Source organism: Hibiscus syriacus, unplaced genomic scaffold (genome assembly GCF_006381635.1).
Source record: "Hibiscus syriacus cultivar Baekdansim isolate YM2019G1 unplaced genomic scaffold, ASM638163v2 tig00117021_pilon, whole genome shotgun sequence".
NCBI classification, from domain to species: Eukaryota; Viridiplantae; Streptophyta; class Magnoliopsida; order Malvales; family Malvaceae; genus Hibiscus; species Hibiscus syriacus.
In genome coordinates this window covers 1,724,545-1,747,549 of record NW_024063527.1, presented here as the reverse complement: position 1 = coordinate 1,747,549, position 23,005 = coordinate 1,724,545, and the positions used below count along the sequence as shown (strand labels likewise).

At 33.9% G+C, this 23,005-nt stretch overlaps 3 protein-coding genes across 6 annotated transcripts in view; 2 read left to right on the top strand and 1 right to left on the bottom strand.

The window, feature by feature from the left end:
• LOC120195959 (profilin-3-like) overlaps window positions 1–14,676 on the top strand; it is a 32,169-nt gene extending 17,493 nt beyond the window's left edge. The window contains exon 7 of the mRNA XM_039197890.1: window positions 14,671–14,676. The gene's annotated coding sequence lies outside the window, so the exon portion shown is untranslated. The remainder of the gene's footprint in view (window positions 1–14,670) is intronic.
• Window positions 4,599–10,183, top strand: LOC120195958 (lysM domain receptor-like kinase 3). The gene is made up of 11 exons (XM_039197888.1): window positions 4,599–5,398; window positions 6,107–6,184; window positions 6,673–6,972; window positions 7,221–7,366; window positions 7,451–7,540; window positions 7,647–7,752; window positions 8,500–8,651; window positions 8,735–8,832; window positions 9,068–9,215; window positions 9,516–9,623; window positions 9,797–10,183. The coding sequence occupies exons 1-11, from the start codon at window positions 4,771–4,773 to the stop codon at window positions 9,959–9,961; spliced, it is 2,019 nt and encodes a 672-aa protein (XP_039053819.1). The 5' UTR covers window positions 4,599–4,770; the 3' UTR covers window positions 9,962–10,183.
• Window positions 10,498–15,687, bottom strand: LOC120195957 (protein PAF1 homolog). Of its 4 annotated transcripts, none has more exons than XM_039197884.1 (13): window positions 15,626–15,687; window positions 14,259–15,145; window positions 13,549–13,617; window positions 13,206–13,313; window positions 12,933–13,113; window positions 12,768–12,844; window positions 12,525–12,644; window positions 12,245–12,350; window positions 11,673–11,759; window positions 11,482–11,550; window positions 11,320–11,391; window positions 11,080–11,223; window positions 10,498–10,761 (listed from the first exon to the last, which is right to left on the bottom strand). In XM_039197884.1, the coding sequence occupies exons 2-13, from the start codon at window positions 15,119–15,121 to the stop codon at window positions 10,621–10,623; spliced, it is 2,037 nt and encodes a 678-aa protein (XP_039053815.1). In that variant the 5' UTR covers window positions 15,122–15,145; window positions 15,626–15,687; the 3' UTR covers window positions 10,498–10,620. The 4 variants fall into 4 exon arrangements, with proteins under 4 accessions (XP_039053815.1, XP_039053816.1, XP_039053817.1 ...); XM_039197885.1 differs by lacking the exon at window positions 15,626–15,687 and adding an exon at window positions 15,500–15,585; XM_039197886.1 differs by lacking the exon at window positions 15,626–15,687 and having other exon boundaries at window positions 14,259–14,873; window positions 14,904–15,370.
• Between the last annotated feature and the right edge of the window lie 7,318 nt (window positions 15,688–23,005).

Here is a 23,005-nt window from a genome sequence, read left to right as displayed (position 1 = left end):
AACGCAAAATCTTGTTCATATTAGTTCATTTAATAAATAAACAAACATAAACGAACTTCCCGCCGCATGGTTCATGAACGGTTCGCTGAACGTTCAGTTCATTTACAGGCCCACTAAGGACTCCAGGTGAGTGCATATTTAATTTGTATTTATGATATCGTGCAAACATTGACTTGCGATGAGCCATTGACGAAGTTTATATGATAAGAAATAACTCCTAAATGTTATGAAATTTTGTGATTCATCCATATATGTTCATTTGGTATGCTACTAGAATTAGTGAATAAGTTGAAAGTATAAGTTAATGAAATCTATCGAGATTTGTGTTCTAAATAGTAAGTTTAGAAAATCTCCATAAATTCTATAATAATGATTAGGGGGTGATTTTTTCCATTGGATTCATATATCAGTTTAGTTTTGTCGAGAACAAACAAATATGATTTCAAGAAGTTTATAAAAAATATGAATTTTTAATTGAGGATAAGTAAGAAAATAGGGCAGCAGATTCTGCTTAAAACAACTTCTGTAAATTAATTTTGAAAATTCACTATAAATTGTACAAGATGAACTAGAAAGATTTTCTTATATGAACATATTTGTATTCGAGTCTAGTTTCCAGTGGTATAAACGAAATAATTTTTAAGTGTGTATATTAATACATAATAATATTTCTTTAAAGATAGTGCAAACTGCCAACATATAAAACTTGTCATAAATTATGTTTTCATGTTACTCCTATGTTATATGCTATTATAAATTTTGAAATGAGTTGAATTTATTCTATTTGGAATGGTAGTTAAGATTATTTATTTCATGACGAATATGATGCGTTTATGTTCAAGAAAATTAATTGAGGATGATTATTGTATATAAATGTTATGCAGAAATGAAATGTTTAGGGTATGAACTGCCCATTATGTTATGATATGAAAAGTCTTGTATGTCGATATATTGATATCTTTGATATTCAATAACGTATAATAATTAATGGAAAAGCCCATTGTATGTTGCATTGAGAGTCGTAGGCACACTTGGCATGCCAGGAAGTTGAGTAAAGTTCAAGTTAAGTCAAGTTATGGTACATTCGTGTACATTACGTATGGCACCACTGGTACATATGATATGCTTTGCACTTGGAGTGAATCTTATGATGATGATTGGCACCGTGAAACGCCTAGTGCATATTATGTATAACTCACGTACCTTGCATTCTCATAAATATGAATTGGGTTATGAACTTGAAAATAAGCTATGAATATGAAATTAAGATATGAATCTGAAATAAGTTTTGAGTTTGGGAACAAGTTTTGAATCTGAGAATGAGTTCTGAAATGTGAAAGTACGGATTATGAAAATGAAATGTGAAAGTGAATATGAAAGTGAAAGATGAAAATGAGATATGAAAGTTTTGTATTGTATATTAATGAAAAAGAATATGATATGACTATTATGTATGATATTGTTTATCATGGTTTTGATAAAATCATGAGATGATGATTTTCAGATCCTTGATGAGGAAAAAAGGCTTGAATAAATCGGTTTGGATATTTATGATATTGTTAAGTTTTATATAAGTGAATATGTTGTTTAGATGTTGCTAAATTGTTTGATATTTATATCGCTTTAGTTTGTTTATAATGCCTCACTAAGTGTATACATAACATATGATGGTTTTCCGCGTAGGTAAAGAAAGAGCAAGTGAAGTAAGGAGTTGAGTGGGCATTAATCAATAAAGAAAAAGTTTCAGGTATCAATAATGACATCCAACTATTTTAAATTTTCTAGATGACATGTATACGAATAAGAAAAATCTAAGATATTTTATTATGGATATAAATATGAATTTAAGTTTTTTGTTTTAGATAAAATTATATTTTGACACAGTAAAGAAATATTTTAAATTAGCCAGTAATTAGGCATTTTATCTTATGATATGGAACAATATAAAACTGTCTAATTGTTGCCTGAATCTGATATTGATTTAGAGGCTTAAATACTATCATATGATTTTACGTGATTACATTATTTATTGAAAGGATTAAATTGGATAAGTTTTAAAAGTTCGAAATTTTACTGGATTTTCAACCTTAGAATGTATGTAAAGCTATGTGACATCTCTGACTCGTATTTGGGTACGTATATAGGTTAAGGGTGTTACAATGCATCAGTTTTCTTGTGTTGAAACATCACAACAAAATTCTATTATTGAGAGAAAACATCAACACTTGTTGTTTCATTGCTCGAGTCTTGTATTTTCAATCAATAGTGCCTATCAGATTTTGGTGTCATTGACTTTTCACTACCACTTATTGGATAATAGACTTCCTTCGGCACGATTGCAAGACAATTCTTCTGAGCTTTTGTTTGGTCAACTTCCTGATTATGATAACTTGAAGGTGTTTGAATGTTTTTGCTTTATCTCTACTTTAAGATCACAACGAGATAATTTTTCTGCACATGCCTTATCTGTTGTCCTCATGGGCTATCCTCTTGAGGTTAAGAGATAAAGTTTTTGTTTTACGAACTCAGAAGTTTGTAATTTCCCAGATGTGGTATTCCATGAAAATATATTTTCCTTTCATAGCATCAACTTACCGGGTCATTCTATTGATCCTTTTAGAGAATATTTTTTATCAAACATTTTTAATGATTCTACTGACATTTGTTTTCCACATATTTTGCAAGGACCTGGTTTGATTTTTGATTCTAAGCAGACTGTGTAACAAGAACTTACTGATCTTATGGTTGTACAACAAGAAGATCTGGCTGAGTCCCATAATAATGATGTCAATGAATCCAATGTTTCTGAAAATGATCTTTCATAGAACAAGTTGATCAGATTCCTTCTCGAAGGTCTTCTCTTGTGACATAAAAATCTTCTTATTTACAACAGTATTATTGTAATCATGATTTTTTCATATGTTCTTATCCTATTGAGGCATATCTTTCTTCATCAAAGTTATCTCTCGAGTACAGTGGGTTTATAGTTAATGTCTCATCCCTATCTAAACCGACTTTTTATCATCAAGTCATCTGCCTGGAATGAGGCTATGAATTTAAACTCCAAGCAATTGAGTCCTTGGAAACATGGTCAGTGGTTCCTTTGCCTGAAGAGAAGAAACCTATACACTACAATTGAATTTATCGCATCAAACCCAAGGTTAATGGTTCGGTTGATCAATATAAGGCTAGATTAATTGTTAAGGGTTATACACATGTTGAAGGCATTAATTTCAAGGACACTTTTTCATTTGTTGCCAAGATGACCTCCTTCAGATTATTACTCAGCTTAGTAGCAACACATGGATGGCACCTCGTTCAATTGGATGCCAATAATGCTTTTCTGAATAATAAATAGCTTGGATGAAAAGGTTTACATGAAGTTGTCTCTCGCCAGAAGATATTGGCTGTTTGGGCAAAAAAACCTGTTGATTCGCCCATGATTCATTCTTTAAAATCGAGTGTCACTAAAAGTGAATCTTTGACTGATCCTCAGGAATATCGAAGATTGATAGGACAATTATTGTACCTCATGAATACGAGACAAAGTTAAGAACGGTTTCTTAAGATTGTTCCATGTTCGTTCTTCCAACCAAATGGCTGATGTTTTTATGAGAACCTTACGTCCTCCGACATATCATTTATTTGTAGATAAGTTTGGACTTCTCAACATTCATGCAATCCTATCTTGAGAGGTGTTAGAGTGATTATTATATTAGCTAAATCAGTTTTTTTTTTTAAGGTTAATTATGTCCGTTAACAACATCAAACTTGTATAAGTTATGTACCTTCTACATTAAAAGATGAATGAAAACAATTTCTTTTCATTTGTGCTTTATGTGTTTTTCAATTTTCTTATATTTATTTTATCAAACTAGTTTTTTCATTAATATTAAATTCTAAATTTCAAATTAAATGCATGAATTAACTTATCTAAATGGTTAAGGGAATTGTATTGTTTCTAGAGACCACGGATTTAAGCACCAGCTACTGCAACCGAGTGATTGAGCGTTCATTGTCAAATAATTTAAATTATTTAAAACATATACTACTTTATAATCATATTAACTTAATAAAAAAATTAAATAATTTTAGAATTCATGCAAAATTAACTTCCGATGATGGATATTGGAAAAAATAATAATAAAATTGTGAATATTCATGGAAAGAGAAGTGGATGGCTTCTTCTTCTCTCCTCGCAAATCTCTTTCTTTTTACAGCGAAGGACTGAATAACAGTTACCCAAGCACAAGGGGGGGGGGGGGGTAACAAAACATGCTCTGTTTAGTGTCACCTCAACCCCTCCTACTTCTGTCCTTCAAACTACCTTAAAAGCTTGCAACCCCCAACTTTCTCTTCAAGTTGTTTTCTTTTATTTTTGCAAAAATCTTACTGTCATATTCCCTCAAATCTTCCATTTTTTTAAAAAAAATTACCATATATCTAAATCTAACATTTCCTTCAACCCTTTCAAGGATAAAATTTAGTAATAGCAAGTTTCCTTTAGCTAGACTTAGCTCTAGATTCTTCACTGACCCCTTGATTTCCCTTGTCTGAGTTTCTCTTTTGTTTTTTTAAGCTTTAAATTCACACTTCTTGCTACTTTTCCCATATGTTTGGTCTTGTTTTTCTTCATGAAGTCTTGAATTTTCTTGTCTTGTAATTTGTTTGAACATAGTTGTTTGATCAAATTTTTTTTTTTACTCTTTACACTTGATTTTAGCTCAAAGTTTCACTTTTTTTTTGTGGGGAACAAGAAAATTGGATCCTATGGTTTCACATTTTTTAGTTGTTCCAACATCAATCTCTCTTGTTCTTGTCCTTGTTCTTGTTTTTGTTCTTGTTCAATCCCTCCAAGCCTTGGGTTCTTCTGCAACAATACCTATGAATTGTACGGACACATCAAGATTATGCACATCTTTCTTGGCTTTTAAGCCACAGGAGAACCAAACCATGACGGTGATCCAGAGCATGTTCGATGTGCTACCACAAGACATAACAGATGAAGGAGAGGGCACCCATGGCTACATATTCATCAAGAAGAACTGTTCTTGCTTGACAAACCCCAAGAATTATGCAACAAACACAACCTTTACCGTGAGATCAAATCAAGGGTATGTTTATGACATGGTTTTGGAGGCTTATGATGGGCTTGCAATGGTTCCAAATGTTAGCAGGCCGGCAAGGATTGGAGCTGTGGTGTCTTTGAGGCTGTTTTGTGGGTGTTCAAGTGGACTGTGGAACTACTTGATGAGTTATGTGATGAAAGATGAGGACAGTGTGCAGTCTTTAGCTAGTAGATTTGGGGTTAGTATGGATAGTATTGAGCAAGTTAATGGGATTCAAAATCCTGATAATATCACTGTCGGTGCTTTGTACTATATTCCATTGAATTCAGGTTTGTCCCCCAAAACCATCTCTTTCTTCATGAGGTTTTTAGATTGAGGGATTTGCTTGAAGGATGCTATTTGTTTGGAGATATACATTTTCAGTTGCTTTTCAAGAGATGGGTGTTTATGATTTTGATGATATTTTCAGTTCCTTAAAATTCTGTAAGTTATTAGAATGTAGGGGTGTATTCATTTAGTAAAATAACATATTTTGTCCATAATTTATGATAGTCTATAGCTAGGTATGCTAAAGACCTAAATCTTGCTATCAGTTCTGCTTTGGCTTGTGTGATTGGAAGTTTAGCATTGGGGATAAGGTTATGTTATCGAAAATGAAGTTTGGGATACTGATAAGATAATTTGATTCTGATTGGTGAATTCAGTTCACTTTTAGAGCCTGGAACCTATGTGAACTTTGAGGAAGATGCTAATGTCAAGTTGATGTGTACGAACAAAATTGGACTAATGAAATCAGTAATGCGGTCATACATATTCTAATCGTATATCTGTGACTATAATTAATAACTTTGTTTTATCATCCATTTCTTTGAATTGTAAGGCTACTAGTTGGTGTTTTTGCATTATGCCTTTTGTGTTGTTTGCAACTCACGATGCATATTGCCATTTCTCTTTTTAATTTTATTGGATTCACATACTGTTCAGTTCCTGTATGATAGCAGAACGTCTTAGACCATAGCTTGTTCTATGTATTGCAGTTCCTGGTGAATCATATCATGTGGAGAATGACATTCCCCAGGCACCGGTTCCTGCACCTTCAGCTGACGCACTTTCAGGTATGAATTGGTAAATATAAGTGAAGTAATTAAAACTATGTTAATTTGGGACTCGGGTGAGCAAATATGTGTCCAACATGGATTTGCTCAACTTTTTTCTATGTTTCTTCATGTATTTAGTTGGTCATTGGAGGCTCTTATACCCATACCTATGTCTGAGTCTGCGTCTAAGTGATGTAAAATAGTAGTTGAGAATCATATATAAACACATGATTTTCTGTATACTGCATGTGAAAATAAAAAACTTCAAGTTTTGGGCAAAAATATATGGATTCGAGCTCTATTTAAAGTGTTAATGCTTCTCTTTTCTGCAAAATGTTTTTGTCAGTTCTTTTTTTGAGGTTAATGTTAAGTCTCTTTTGTTCAATTTCCTGAATTATGGAAATGTCTGATAAATACTCCTCTGTGAGAGGGGTAATACAAGTTACAGTTGTTTTCTTGATTTTCTGTACTAAGTTCAATGTTCTATATTTTTAATTTTTATGCAGACGTTCAGGTAAGGCACAAGGCTCATGTGCCATATGGATGGATCATTGGGGGTTTGGGTGTTGGCCTTGCCCTCATCATATTAAGCATAGTAGTTTGTGTTTCCTTGAGATCCTCAAACTGCTTTGGTGAAGCTCGAGGAGATCATGCCAAAGATCGTGGTGTCAAGAGTTCTCACAAGTTTCACATTCTTCGGAAGCCAAGTTTCTGTTGTGGTTCAGGAAGATACATTGGCAGCAAGTCCGGGAACAGGAACCAAACCAACGGCGAACCTAGTAACCACCAGATTACTATCCCGAAAGGTTATTACACTGTGATTTCCTAGTTACTGTCAGTTACCTGAAATCCCAGAATGGAACTATGTATATAATACTAAAAAAAGTAGATTAATTAATCAAAATAATGATATTAGACATAACATCCAATCTTGTATTTTACTCGATTTGGTTCATAACTTGAGAGTTATTTTTTGACAACTTTCCTTGCCGCCTTGACCAATCCAAACTCTGGAAGTCTAACTTTGTTTTTTGTTTCTTGTCTTCTCTGTCAGCTCTAGGAACTGATGTATTTGATGTTGAGAAGCCTGTGGTTTTCACTTATGAAGAGATGCTTTTTTCGACTGATGGATTCTCGGATTCTAATCTTCTTGGACATGGAACCTATGGTTCTGTGTATTTCGGTTTTCTACATGACCAGGTTTGTTCGATTCTATTTGGGATTTAGATTATATGACCTGAATAGATTAACATTCCATTAAGTTTTTGTTTATTTGTTTTTTAGGAAGTTGCTATCAAAAGAATGACCGCCACAAAGACAAAGGAATTTATGGCAGAGATGAAAGTCTTGTGCAAGGTTCATCATGCAAACCTGGTAATGCTTTCTGTATGATAAACAATTGTTTAAATTCAGGAATTATGACGATTTCTTCCAACCATTCAAAGGCATTGACTCCTGTTTCGGTTTAATTTTGTTGAAGGTAGAGTTGATTGGCTATGCTACAAGTGATAACGAGCTCTTCCTTATTTATGAATATGCTCAAAAGGGTTCCCTTAGAAACCATTTACACGATCCCCTGAACAAAGGTAAGTTTATCGCATTGCTTCTTCATTTCTTATAATTTATTTAATTTTTTAAGAATGAAGTATCATGACTTTACTAGGTTGAATGTTTTATCTCTGTAAATTTCAGCAATTATGTGTATTGGTTATATAACCGGACAGCTAGTAGTGTTAAAATAGATTGAATCTTATATACATAAAGGTGCCAGATCATTCATAACCGTAACGTGTTCACCATGCTGATAGCAAGCGCCTATGACAAGTTTCCATAGTGAGGGGAAGTTATTTTCATTAGCGCGACGTCCCATTCCTTATTTTCACCAGCATAATTTTTTAGTCTTTCAACTCCTACTGGCTCAGTCAGTCGGTTGTATCAGCACTTTCATGGGTAGGATACGACCATACATCGTTGTTCTTCTTGATTGCTTACGTACTGACGAGTCTAAATTGAGTATCCTATGCAAACTGCTAGATTTACGATTTTGAAGAACTATAAAAGTTTAGGTTCTTGATTGGCTAGATCAGAGGCCTAAATGCCATTTGTGGCTCACATATCGGTAGGCACTGAGTTAGTGCCTATTCATAAACTTTTTGCTACAATATGAAGCCAAAATAAGATCTTGGTGTTGAATAATACTTTTATGCAACTTTATCGTTTTTAAAATGTTTGAATGAAATTCTATGAGGTGCCCTACGATCTCCTGAATTATGTCTTTGTTGAGTTGCGAAATTCTTATTCTGATTACATTGCGAATATTTACTGGCTTGTAGGTCCTACACCACTTTCATGGATAATGAGGGTTCAGATTGCACTCGATGCTGCTAGAGGTCTGGAGTACATCCATGAGCATACTAAAACTCATTATGTTCATCGAGATATCAAGTCGAGCAACATTCTGCTTGATGGTTCTTTCAGGGCAAAGGTTCTAATTATGTTTAAAGTGTTGATTTTTCTTCAATTTAAAGTGTGCTTGAGAAAGTTGACCGACTTCTATTCTCGGATTAGATTTCAGATTTTGGATTGTCAAAGCTTGTCGGAAAAACAAATGATGAAGAAGCAACAGCAACAAAAGTTGTTGGTACATTTGGTTATTTGGCACCAGAGTAAGTAATGATATTGTTCCATGTCGATCTGCCTCTTCAGTTTTGCAATACCCGTGTTTAATACTTGTTTGGGAACATTGAGATAAAAGAGTATGGGGGGATATGACCTTAAAGGGACCCTCGAAATATATGAAAAAAGGTTATCATATCCGGAATGAGTAATGCCGATATTGTTAGTGGGCTACCGTCTTTTGCTAAATGTCCTTTTAAACTATTCCATTTTGTTTTCTTATAGATATTTGAGCGATGGACTTGCATCATCGAAAAGCGACGTGTATGCATTTGGTGTTGTACTGTTTGAGATTATATCCGGGAAGGAGGCCATCATACGAACTGAAGGCACCACGGAAAAAAATACCGAAAGACGTTCATTGGCATCTATTGTGAGTTCCGTTGTAGCACATTCTAAGATACATCATTCCAAGACAAAAAAAAAAAAATCTTCCGTGAGAAATAACTTTTGACATAAAATTCAGAAGTAATTTAGTTTTGCACACGGTTCTGTAGCTGAAATTTAGAATCTCCCATGGATCAACTTGAGCATGTAAAGTGGTGTGAAATTTAAAATGTTGAGTTGGAAACCAATGAAAGAATCTAAAGAAATAACCTCTCTTTTTCTTTGTTTCCGAAGCATGCTATTTTAGATGTTCCTTCATCTTATCTTGTATATTGCAATTTTGCAGATGTTAACAGCTCTCCGGAGCACACCGGACTCAATGAGCATGTCGAACATGAAGGACTATATTGATCCGCATATGCTGGATCTTTATCCTCATGATTGTGTCTTCAAGGTAAATATCCTATCTTTATCTGTGTCAATTTGATGAAAGCATTATTAAATTTGTAGCCTAACGAGAATTCCTGATCTAGAGTTCGTCATTGATATCATTTCCGTAGTGACATTTTTAAAAAGATAAAAAATTCGCATATCAGTGTTCTGATTGGTATGATTTGGTTTTTATAGATGGCTATGCTGGCAAAGCAATGCGTGGATGAGGATCCTATTGTACGACCAGACGTGAAACAAGTCGTGATTAACTTGTCACAGATCCTTTTGTCATCGGTGGAGTGGGAAGCGACGCTTGCCGGGAACAGTCAAGTGTTTAGTGGTTTGGTCCAAGGAAGATAAGCAGAGACAACCTTTCATCTTCATACTTGTATGTTTAATGATATTCATGGGGAGGAAGAAGAAACAGTAATATGTCTGCATTCCTTTATTTCTTTTTAGATATGTCGCTATTAGATTCTTTGAATACTTTTATGTAAAATGCCATTAACAAGAATTTTGGGTTACCTCTTGTCTGCATATCAGTTTATATAAGTTTTTATGATTGATTTTTTTTTTGAATTAGTATGAAATTACAATATAATATTTGTTTGAAAAAATTGTAATCATTTGACAATTAATGCTTAAATACCCTTGTAGACGACATATTCGGATTTGGAACTTACAGAGAACAATTATCCTCTTAACCACTAAGATCATTTGGTTCGTGTTATAAATTTATAGAGGACTAAAAAGGATTTTGAATTGAACACCGGAATACTCAAATTTCGTCAACACTACGAATTTCATTTGCTTGATAATGAAACGTAAATAGGAAAAGTAGTATGTTGAAGATCGGTTATTTTAAGCAAATAAAGAACACCCTATGTCTCCACTAATGATCCAAAGAACAACCGTATATGTTAGGAATACAATGGGGCAATCTTTGATTTATTTGGTTGACATACACAGATAACTCCTCAAAAATGTTCTAAATGGTTTCCACCAGTCATTTATGCACATCACTCAGAAAAGTCATCTTCACCTCCGCTGTACTGATCGACGTCTTGATGTCGTGAAAGCTTCCGAGGTCTTCCAAGCCCATCTTCAGCATCCAACCTTAGCTTTGAGCTCAAAATACCATCCCTCGTGTTGGAATAAACCTATGCATACCAAGAGGGAAAAAACGAATATATGCGAATAAGATTTCACTAGTGGTGCAAACTCCTATATTTTTGTGTCCAACACCCATATAAGTCAAATATTTGGATACAAGTACGAGGATATGATACTCAAACGGTCCACTATTGCAACAGTGTCCGCTATATAGTGGGCACAGTGTCGTCTGATACCGTTATTGCATGATCGCAATCACCGCAATAGCACACGCTATGTCCGCAATCACGATAAATGTAACGCAACTGAAAACACAATTTAAATCATTACACCTGAATCTGGGTAACAAAAACTTATGATCATACCTCTGGCTCTTTCAGTTCTATTGCAGCAACTGTTGATCTCCTCCTTGCAGTAATTCTAGAAGGTATAGGAAAATGTTCAATCTCATCACCAGATCTTCCCTCTCTGGCCCTCTTTTTTCTTAAATTAAGCTTTGTCGGAAGAGGCTGCAACATGAGTGTGTGTTACCATCATGGACTAATCAAAAAAACTCTACCAAAAACGGATTGGAAAAGATGTAAATTTGGCTCAAATGTATATACCACATAGCGAGCTTCTCCCTCATCGAATGAAACAAGGTATGTTGTAGGGTCATTTGCATCATCACCCCGTACCTGTAAAAGGATCAGAAAGAAATCTTTAAGCATTTAAGTGAGTTAGGTCCAGCTTGTGCGATGTAACATTACAAAAATCAGGTTACATACATCCCAATTGTATTCGCGAACCCAAGAATATGAGATATCTTCGTCCTCATCATACATGTCCTTTGATAGCTGGCATCATTAAAGTGAAATTTGAATCAAAATTCACTTAGAATCAACATATTGAAAGTTAAGTACAACGATAACTGCAGTGCTGATGGATATATAATATATAGAATCCAAGGAATATCTACCTCACCAACAGAAGGCACCATGTATGCCAAAAATTTCTCGGGATTCACCAGATCCGAGGTTGGTGCCACATAACTTTTCATAATGGCCTACAGTTACAAAATACACACACCAGAGGAAAAAAATCAAGACCATACCAGATGAAATAAATATATGCATCAGTAGCAATTATATCCCACTGGCCATTGGTAAATTTATACAAGTTTTTCTTTTAATTTGCCAACAATACCATAAAATTGAAGTAATTGCCTAAAATCCACAGCATACCGATTAATACTGGGGAAATAAAACAGCACTAAGCATAAAGGATGCACTTAAAAATAACAGATCTGAAAGAAATCCTCGAGCCAGCAAAAACATTCCAGAAACATTTTATGCACATATCGCATTAATTTCTATTTTATAAGCACATTACAACAATCTTGAACCCCGACCTTTGGTGCCAACTTACAACAATCTTGCTACTACAAATGTGGGTTCATTGGCAACTATAGTAATGCATGCTGTATGTTAATCTCAAGATATCAGCTAATTTTATAAGCACATTACAAAATCTAGAAAGTTCTTAACTCACCCTTGATTCATGCTCATCACGAACAGAGTCATGCAACTTGCTGAAGATTTCCGAGTCAGCTGTAGGAGCACCGTCAAATGCCACCATAACGAATTGATCATCGTACCTGTTACAATCACATCAAAGACATCATATACAGTATGCTGTAACACAGCACAATGACTAATGATTGAAATCTCTTAAGTTTTATAATCAAATCAACCATGTTTTCTAGACGTATAAGAGAGAGACCAAAAGGGGAAATAAAAACAAAGCAGACAAGCCCTGACTAATTCCATACCTATCAAAATCAGGTAAGAGTGGCATAACTTCGACGGGTTCTAAGTTTTTATTGGTTGCATGAACAGGACGTAACTTGGATGCCTCGAATGATGCCTCAATTTCTTTTATTTGTCTTTCCCTGATAAAATTGCCAACATCTTTAGTGGAAGTACACCTTATTATTTATTTTTTTTTATTTTTTTTGCAGATCTGCTTCAAATAAGAATTTATCTTCAGAAAGGGAGGTTGGAATAAAACAAACCTATTGTTAAGGTTCTCCAAAAGATTGCGGCCTCCCTTAAGTTCTCGCAGTTCTTTAGCTTGCTTTTCAGTCAAAGACTGCAAGTGCCAATGCCTTTAGTTTTCACACAGCTTCTAAAAATCATCTTGGAAAACACAAAATATGAAAACAGTAGTCAGTAATTACCTGTTTTGTTGATTCCATACTAAGTGGTGAAATGTACTGTGTTTTAACAAGCCAAGAAACACCTTTGTCAGTGGGTCTTTCTTTTCGTCTTATGCCATCTTTCTTTACAGGGGTTAAAGTTACATCATCACGCAAGAGTTCCTCATCTTCTGGGCCAAGAGGCGGTCTAACACTAGGAGGACTAATTAAACAAAGAGAAATAAGATAATCAAAACCACAGCACCAAAAAACCAAAGGTATAAGAAAAAGTTTTAAGTGACTAAAGTATGATACTTGTATACACTGAGGTCGAGCAAATCAAGTGGTATCCCGAGATCTGATTCAACAAAAAGCTTAGGCTTGTACATTTTCTCCAGAGAAGTGATGGTGTACTTCGTAAACCTGTAAGAAAGATGTATAGATTAACAAGAAATATCACAAAGGGATTAAACATTTACTAGTTCAATAATATTTTTTCTCCACAGAGAACACTAGCAAGAGATATAACTTCAGTAACAAGAAAATCAAAAGAAAAAGGGTAAATACATTCAATCAGATGGCCAACAATATATTTGATCCTAGAGTTCTAAAATAGAAAATACAGCATCTTTCTTTGAAGTAAAAGGCCAGTTCTTACCTATCTTTATCATTATTCAACGCCATAAGTTTAGGCTGTGCACTTGGATCAGGAAGTTCGTTCCGGAATCTATATAATATAAATGATTGTCAATATCAGAAGTAAAAAGTATAAAAATTCTTCAGAGTTAAATAGTCAAACAAGTAACAAAAAGGAACACTTTCCAACACGAAAAATAAATTTCATATGGGAAAATAAGAAGGAAATTGCATGCAGAAAATAATGATCAAATACAGAGAGCCAAAAAGTATTGTTATACATAGACATGCAAGGAAATGTGAAAAAACATATTTGAGCAAAAAAACCATTGTTTCCTAAACTACTTAAGATACTATATGTATAGATTCTATAACACGAAGGGGCAAGTAATGATATTTTTCAAGTTAATCTATTGTACATCAACCTACTTAAGCCAATGCAAATATCAGAGAAATGTCAAACACTAATTATTCTATCGAATTACATCATAAGTCAACCAAGGATATTTTCATACCAGCATAAATAATAAGCAGAACAAAAGATGCCATCAATAAACTTAAGCTATATAAAACTCATTAAGGCGAGATAATAAACGTGAAATTTAAAAAGCTTAATAGTAAATTTGATATCATAAACATGAAATTTATATGTTTAGTTTCTAATTCAATGTAGCCTAAGAACCGAACAAAATTGTAAACAAGGAGGGAAAAAAATAATTTCCATATACTCACTTCAACTTGCATAAGAACGTAGTTGGCTTCTTTAATCTATTCTCAATCCTCTCACCACTCAAAAACGGTGTAGCTCTCCTATCTCCCATCCGTGAGCCTATCATCGAACCATGCCCTTTGGCTGAAGACATCATTTGGGCCTTCTGGGAGTCTTTCATCTGCTGTCTATGTTTCTCTTCTTGCCTTTGCTTCTCAAACTCCCTCTTCTTCCTCAACCTTCTTTCTTCCTCCGTCTCCACCCTTCCTGCAGGTGCATTTGGTTTCTTTGAAGGAGGCAAAGTTGGCTTGTTCTCTCTACTTCCAATCCCGTGATTAAAATGGCCATGTTCACGCCTACCAGAACCCGAATAATCCCTATTCCCCCCTTTACCGCGCTCACTTAACCTCTTGTCCCCTGCACTCTCCTTCGGAGGAAGCTGTGGCGGTGGAGGGATTGAAGAACCTGGAGAACTTGGGGGAGGTGGCGGTGGAGGTGGCTGCATTGCTGGATTGCTATATTGTGAAGAGTACTGTGAAGGTGGATAATACATCGGTGGCTGTGAGTTGAAGGTATTTTGAGGCAAAGAAGGAGGTGGGGGAGGTGGATAGGAAGAATCTGGAGGTGGAGGAGGCGGATAGGAAGAATCTGGAGGTGGAGGTGGAGGAGGCGGATATGAATACTGCTGCTGTGGAGGAGGAGGCGGTGGCAGTGGCTGTTGTGGCGGCGGTCTTGAAGGAGGGTAATGGTAATTCGATTTCAGATTCATTTGATTGTAATTTTGATCATAATGTTGTTGCGGTGGAATAGGGTTTTGATTTGGTGCTGGCGCTGGTGGTGGTGGTGGAGGAAAGGATTGTGGAGGGAATGGCCTATACGAGGCCATTGTTGTTGTGTGTGTTTTTATTCCCTTTATCTCAATATAAAAAACAACGATAAATCAATAACAAACACGAAGAAAAGGAGATTTTGAATTCTGAGTTTTCTTGCAGTAATTGATCCAAATTGGAAAACTTCTGAATTAGGTAGCCACTCGAATTTGAAATTTCCTATTTGTTTCAAGAAGAATAAAAAAACCCCTAAAGGAATAAATTACGAAACCTGTAAATCCTAATTTCCAAAATTCAGCTGAAGTAGCTAAACCTAGGAAAATCAATTTAACCAGGTCGAGAAGAAAGCGTTAAAGCAACTAAAGAGAGGAGAGATTTGAACTCCGATCTCTACAAACCCTAAGAAAGCGATAAAGGGCGAAGAGGAATCTAGCCTGTAAACAAAAACACAGCTCCAACCAAATATATTAAGAAGAAAAACTAACCAATTAAAAATCCCAACTAATTCACATATGTATATTTACAGCTTCAAGAGAAAACAAAAAAGTATGAGTCGAGACCGGGAAAAGCTTGCCGGAACGATAAGGGAAGAAGAGTATGCTCTTTAACTTCGCTACCTGGATTTGGTACCAGGTTTTTTCTATTTAATTAGACATGTGAATTTAGGGTCTGTTTATTTCGTAATTGGTTTTTCGAGGGGAAAAACATTTTCTTTCATCTTTTAGTGTCTAGTTGAGAAAATATATGGTTAATATAATTTATTTTTTATTAATACTTGATAGAAACTTTTTAATATTTACGGTCTAATCTTTTTGTAAGCTATTTTTTATTTTAAAGTATAAATATTTAAAATAATAATATTTTATATATTTAATTTAATATATTATTTTAAATTTATTTTAATAAAAATAATTATTAAATTATATTTATTAATATTTTAATAATATAATATTATTTAGTCATGTAAACGAACCGTTCGTGAATCGTCCGACGAGAAATTCGTTTATGTTTGTTTATTTATTAAATGAACAAACATAATATTTAATTCATTTGTGGTCACTAAGAATTAACTATCGTTAGACCTTTAATGGTTTTTTCTATTAATCTGGGGTAAGTACAAAGTAATATCTGTTAAAATATAACTCTCAACAATTTGATATTGAACACTCAAACCCCTTACGTTTTTTATACTCGTACTCGATACCTCAAGCAATAACAACAATTCATTTACCACTGAGGTCGTTCGGTTCGTGTTATACCTTTAAAGGTTTGCTGGGGTGAAACATTGAATTTATAAAATCAAAAAGAATAAATTACACAAATGGTCATTAATGTTTGAGCAAGTTTTTATTTTTCACATTAAAGTTTCAAAGATAACAAATTGATCACTAAACTATTAAATAAGTACTTGAACATATATGTATGTATGTATGTACATATGTAAAAATTGGAAAAAATGGCAAATTTTGGAAAAGTTAGAAAGTTTTTGGGGTAAATTAGATATAAAATATTTGTTCAATGACCTATCTGATATTTTTGTGACCAATTTGTTACTTTTAAAATTTTGGTAAGAAAAATGAATACTTACTCAAACATTAGTGATCGTTTGTGTATTGTACCATTTTTAATTTTATAAATTCATTGTGACATGTTAACAATCGGTTAAAGGTCTAACAGTAGTTAACCCTTACTAACAGCATCTTAATTACATAAAAAATAAAATGATTATATATTATGTTTTCTGAACTTAGTGAGAAAAAATATACAAAACTTAAATGAAAGTGATAGTTATGTAGTTTACTCTTAATTAAATGCAATGGGGGATCTAAAAAAATTAAAATAGGGAGTCCAAAATTTTAATATTCTTTTCTTAAAAATAATTGGTATGTAAAATTTTTTATTTTTTTCATTTTCCCTTATATATATTAAGGTAAATTTCATCTTTTTCCTAAATAATGGGATGCACTTTACCTCCCGCCCCTAATTAAACGAATGAACACAAACAAACAACTTGTTCATTTATTTACGTTCGTGGACGTTTGATAATCCGTTCATTTATGTTAATTTACTTTTAATAATTCGTTCGTTTATATTCACTTACGTTCAGTAATCCATTCTCTTATGTTTGTTTGTGTTCAATAATTTATTCGTGTATGTTCATTCATTTAATTAGATTTATATTTTTGTTCATTGTTTTATATTTTTTAAGGATTCTTTCTTGATTTAAAATAAAGTTATATTTTATGTTTGTTTACGTTCATTTGCATCCGTTTATTATTTTAACGAACAAACATGAACAAACTATATTACTTAACAAACGAACACAAAGAAATTTTTTTGATCGTTTAATTGTTCATGTTCGTTTGTTTGTTCCATTAAAGTTAAATGAATTTACATGAACATAGGCTCATGTTCATTCAGTTCATTTATAAGCCCATATTATAATTTTTAATGATATAATATATATATATATATATATTATACTTTTATTTTAATAATATATAACAAATTATTAAAAAATAATAATATTATTTATTAATTCTATAATAATTAATATAATTTTATAATATTTTAATAATTTTAATATTTTTATTTATAAATTTGTATAAATAATATTTTAATAATAATATTAGCATAAATAATATTAAATAAAATATTTAAAAATTTAAAAATTTAAAAATTAAAATATTAATTTCTAATCAATAATATTATTTATTCCTTTTAAAATTTATAATAAATAATTTCTAAAAAAATATCAGTAAAAAATGATATACATAACGTGGTATAAATACAATATTTTTTCATTTTAAAAAAATATAATTTATTTTATAAAAACATTTTCTAAAATTCATTTTCCGTTAAATAAACATATTATATTTCTTTAAATAAAAATAGCTAATTTTATTAATAAATAAAAAATTCAAATTTACAATAAAATTTACGACAAAAATCATAAATTAATACATAATTGAGAAATTATTCTATAATTATTAAGAAACTAGGCACTCAAGATTATAGTATGACCATACAAGGAAAAGATGAAAATCTCATCCATAAAAACTTGAACAACGAGTAGATACGAACAGATTTGACTGCTACGGCAAACCAACCATAATAGGAGATTTAAACTATTGAAAGACCACAACCTAAATCAAAGTCAAGCATCACGAGATAATTATATGCGACTGTAAGTTACGTATCCAAATCTAATTCAAGGGTCTAAAGCATGAAAGATCAAAGATATAACAAATGAGTGTTATCTTAATCAGTCATGGTGATGTCAAATTCAATTATATAAAAAAATAAAAAACGTACCAAAAGACAGAAAAATATGCTATAAAACATAAAAAAAAGTGCTATAAAAGTATAATAATTTGTGTCATAAATATATTATTATTCTAAAAAAAGACAAATATACGAAATAAAAAATATATTTACGACGACTATCAATATCAAGACTAATACTGTCGCCTGCTAATAAAAGAAAAATGACATCAAGGTAGACCAGAGAGAGAGAGAAAAAGCAAATCGTTAGGACAGTTAAAAGTGTAATTGTTACATACTCTAAAATTTTAAAAAATATTTTGTAAGATATAATATATTCTTTAGACAAAATAACTTCAGTGACAAAAAATGCCTTATAATATACGATTTTAACCAAATTTTTTTGAATTTGTCAAAATGACCAACTAAATCGCAATGCGATCGATAATTCGCAACGCGATCTCCGGTATCGCAAATCAGTTTCCAGATTCGCAACGCGATTCTGACTATCGCATTGCGATTTCCCAAATTCGCGTTGCGATTTTCCTAATTCGCAATGCGAATACGTAAATCGCAACGCGAATTTGGAAAATCGCAATGCGATTACATAAATCGCAATGCGAATACGTAAATCGCAATGCGATTACATAAATCGCAATGCGAATTAGGAAAATCGCAATGCGAATTAGGAAAATCGCAATGCGAATACGTAAATCGCAATGCGAATCTGACTATCGCAATGCGATTTACATAGCGCCATTCGTATTAACGCGTATTTTTTTTCAAATTCCAAACACGAATATATTAATATATCAGAAACTGAACCGTCCACAGTATATCTCGTAATCGCAACTCATAACCTAAAACCTAAAATCACAACTCAGTCCCATCTCCATCTCTCACTCTCTACTACGAAATCCGTCCCCATCTCCGAAGATTTCCGTCCCCATCTTCGGCGAAATCCCTCACAACCATTCACGGTCAGAAATCCCTCACAATCATTCGGAAATGGAAAATCAACCTCCGAGTGTTAGTTTTTTTTAATTATTTTTATTTTAATTTTTTTGCATTATTTTAAGTTTTTCATATTGAAATTGATGATAAGTTTACTGGTAATTTCAATAATAGATTAACCATTTCACTTAGATTACTTATTAAATTCATTCGATTGCTGCCAATACTGCTAAACTGTTTAGTCTTTAACCCTGTGAAGTTAGTATTTGTCTTTGTTTTGTCTTTTGGTTGAAGTAATGCAGAAGAAGAATAGTTTCTAAACTTAAAATCGCAACATGAAAATGAAAATCGCAACACGAAAATGACTATCGCAACGAGAGAATCGCAACGCGAAATGAAAATCGCAATGAGATAATCGCAACGCGAAACCAAAATCGCATTGCGATTTTCATTTCGCGTTGCGATTCTCTCGTTGCGATTTTCATTTCGCGTTGCGATTCTCTCATGGCGATAGTCATTTCCGCGTTGCGATTTTCATTCTCTCGTTGCGATTTTCATTTCAACCAAAAGACAAAACAGTGTTGCAAATTTTAGTTTCAAGAATAAACTACTATTTATGTTTATTGTTTTTGGTATATCTTCACAGTATAGTTTTTGGTATATCTAACTTGGTATGTTTATTGTTTTTGTAGAAATTTTTTTCGGCTTCATTGACATTAAGGAATAAAGTTAGCTTAGCCACTACAATTGCTTCGAAGCTTTCACCTGCACAAAGAAAATTGTTTGAGGAAACCTGCTTCGGGCCATGGCTGAGAGTACAACATCCGGGTGGAGATGCTAATTTGACCCATTTGTGGCTTCAGACCATGACTAGCGATCTACCTGACAGTATACAACGTGGTGAGGAATAGATATGGTTTCATTTTCCACCAGCGTATACTTATTTTGGGCGCAATGAGTTCTGCTTAATCACTGGTCTACGATTCGGACACGATGATGTAGGCCGGTACACTCGTCATATCACCCGCCCATCATGGTTATCCAGGGTTTTTCCTGATGAGTCAATAGAGAAGCCGAACTTACACGTCGACGACCTGAAGAAATTGTTTAATAAGAAAGATGGTTTTACTCGGATGAATGACGTCTATGTTGTCCGAGTATGCCTTCTAGTACTTTTGTATGCCGGCTTTTTAGGTAGAGAGGCCAAACAACCTATTCCTCAGGAGCTAATATTATTGGTAGAGGACCTAAATGTATAGAATCTATTTCCGTGGGGTTCGTATATATGGAAAGCTACCTGGACTAAGTTGTCGTCTGCCTTTGATGACCGCAAAAGTTTGCGTGGTGATGGGTCGAAATACACTTTGTCAGGCTTTGTTTGGGCCTTTAAGGTAAGAATTTCTATATAATGTTTTCAAAATTATAATTAATTATTTAACAATTACTAATGTTTGTTATTATATTGTTTGTAGATTTGGATATTCGAGGCTTTCCCCAGCATGCGTACATATGCATTAAAAACTTCAAATGATATTCCTAGGGCTATTTCCTGGAAGAGGAAACGTCTGTTGGATTGGGAAGACTTAATACCATATGCGACAATAAATAATGTAAGTTAACACAAATACTATCATATATAAACAAGTTATTAATAGTAGACGTTTAACTTTGTTTGAGTTTTTATATTTTTAGGAGGCCAATACTCCATTAATGAGACTGACACCCACGGAGGCTGAGCTTGCCACTGATTGGTGGCAAGCTAGTCAGCGTTTTCTTGATGGCACGAATGATGAGCAGCCTCCACTTCCTCCACTTCGAGAGCCATCACCTCACCCAGAGCCATCACCTGATCGACCCGACTATACACCTCTACAACGAGAGCCATCACCTATCCCGTCACATCATCGAGCCTCTTCTCCACCATCACCTCATGATAGGCGACCGGCAAAGATGCCACGACTTCTATCTCCCTGTTCTCCACCTCCACGGGATTAGTCAAGGGAGTTACGTGATGAGGTCAATGCCTTGCGTGAGGAGATCGGTACTCTACGCGATAACGATGGTGCATGGCGTGTGGAGGTGTCTACTTTACGTGGTGAGGTTGCCGCTCTACGTGAGATGGTAGTATCGTTGCAGAATGAGGTTCATACTCTACGCAACGAGGTAAGTTTAAGATTTTCCATATTTAACTTGATGATAAATTTACTCGTAATTTCACTTAGATTAACCATTTCACTTAGATTGTTTAGTAAATTTATTCGGTTGCTGCCAATACTGCTAAACTGTTTATTAACACTGTGAAGTTAGTATTTGTCTTTGTTTTGTCTTTTGGTTGAAAGTAAATTTGTTCGGTTGCTGCCAATTCTGCTAAACTGTGTATTTTTTAACACTGTGAAGTTAGTATTTGTCTTTGTTTTATCTTTTGGTTGAAAGTAAATTTGTTCGTTTGCTGCCAATTCTGCTAAACTGTGTATTCTTTAATACTCTGAAGTTGATATTTGTCTTTGTTGTCTTTTGGTTGAAGTAATACAATCCATTCAAGTTTCAATTTGCAGAAGAAGAAGAAATAGTTTATTCTTGAAACTATATTTTAGCAACACTGTTTTGTCTTTTGGTTGAAATTAAAATCGCAACGCGAAATAAAAATCGCAACGACAAAATCGCAACGCGAAACTATAATCGCGTTGCGATTTTTATTTCGCATTGCGATTCTCTCGTTGCGATTTTCATTTCGCGTTGCGATTCTCTCATTGCGATTTTCGTTTCGTGTTGCGATTTTCATTCTCTCATTGCGATTTTGATTTCGCGTTGCGATAGTCATTTTTCACGTTGCGATTTTAAGTTCCAGAAACTATTCTTCTTCGGCAAATTGAAACTTGAATGAATTGCATTACTTCAACCAATAGACAAAGACAAAGACAACTGAACAGATCATAGGAAATAACAAGATACTATACATCTGATGCATTTTTTGAACTATGATAGAATAATGACTTGGGTGAATTCAATGCAAGTTTGAAACATATTTGTCTTTGTTTTCACTGTTTAAATATCATGTCTGTTTATTTATTGATTTTTGTATTTAATTATTTAGCGGCCCGATAAGGTGGATGCTTTATGTCGGGTTTTTCTTGCACGACAGAGTTCACGCATCAGACGGCGTGCACGTGCTATTAAGTCTCCGTACACCCCAATAGTGCGAAGACACCGCAAGAAGAAGCCCGACTCGCATGTCATCCCTCAAGAGTCCACTCCTATCGTTGAAGAGGCCCCTATCGTTCCTCGAGAGTCCCCTCCCACCGTTCAAGAGGCCACTGTCATCGTTGAAGAGGTCCCTCCCACAATTCAAGAGCCCGATTCACATGGCGTCATATGTAAGATTCTTGAGAAACCCTCTGACGTGCCGGACATGATGGATGATAGTTGGCTCTCGTATGAGTTACCGGCCAGTACCATTCTGGTATCTGAAGTGGAGAGGAGACAACTACCGGACATAATTCTGGATAACACCCTTTGGGCTAAGACCGCATTTGATTTTTATCTACATGAGCGGAGCCAGGGGTGTTTCACTGACATATGCAAGCTCAACGATGATATCTATTTGTTGCTTGATCGGTCTTGGTGGGGCGTATTATTAGGGGTCGAAGACAATGGCTATTTCGATGGAGGGGTAAGTCTTATATTTTTCTTATATTTCAATTTGATTATTTTTTTTTTAAATT

What these genes read in the sequence shown, in the direction of transcription:
- LOC120195958 (XM_039197888.1), top strand. Translation starts at nt 4,771, where the DNA reads ATGGTTTCACATTTTTTAGTTGTTCCAACATCAATCTCTCTTGTTCTT. An exon ending in ACACGATCCCCTGAACAAAG is followed by an intron (nt 7,753 to 8,499) that starts GTAAGTTTATCG and finishes ACTGGCTTGTAG; the next exon opens with GTCCTACACCACTTTCATGG. An exon ending in ATGGTTCTTTCAGGGCAAAG is followed by an intron (nt 8,652 to 8,734) that starts GTTCTAATTATG and finishes TTCTCGGATTAG; the next exon opens with ATTTCAGATTTTGGATTGTC.
- LOC120195957 (XM_039197884.1), bottom strand. Translation starts at nt 15,121, where the DNA reads ATGGCCTCGTATAGGCCATTCCCTCCACAATCCTTTCCTCCACCACCA. An exon ending in TTGAATAATGATAAAGATAG is followed by an intron (nt 13,314 to 13,548) that starts GTAAGAACTGGC and finishes TCTTTCTTACAG; the next exon opens with GTTTACGAAGTACACCATCA. An exon ending in CTCGACCTCAGTGTATACAA is followed by an intron (nt 13,114 to 13,205) that starts GTATCATACTTT and finishes TTGTTTAATTAG; the next exon opens with TCCTCCTAGTGTTAGACCGC.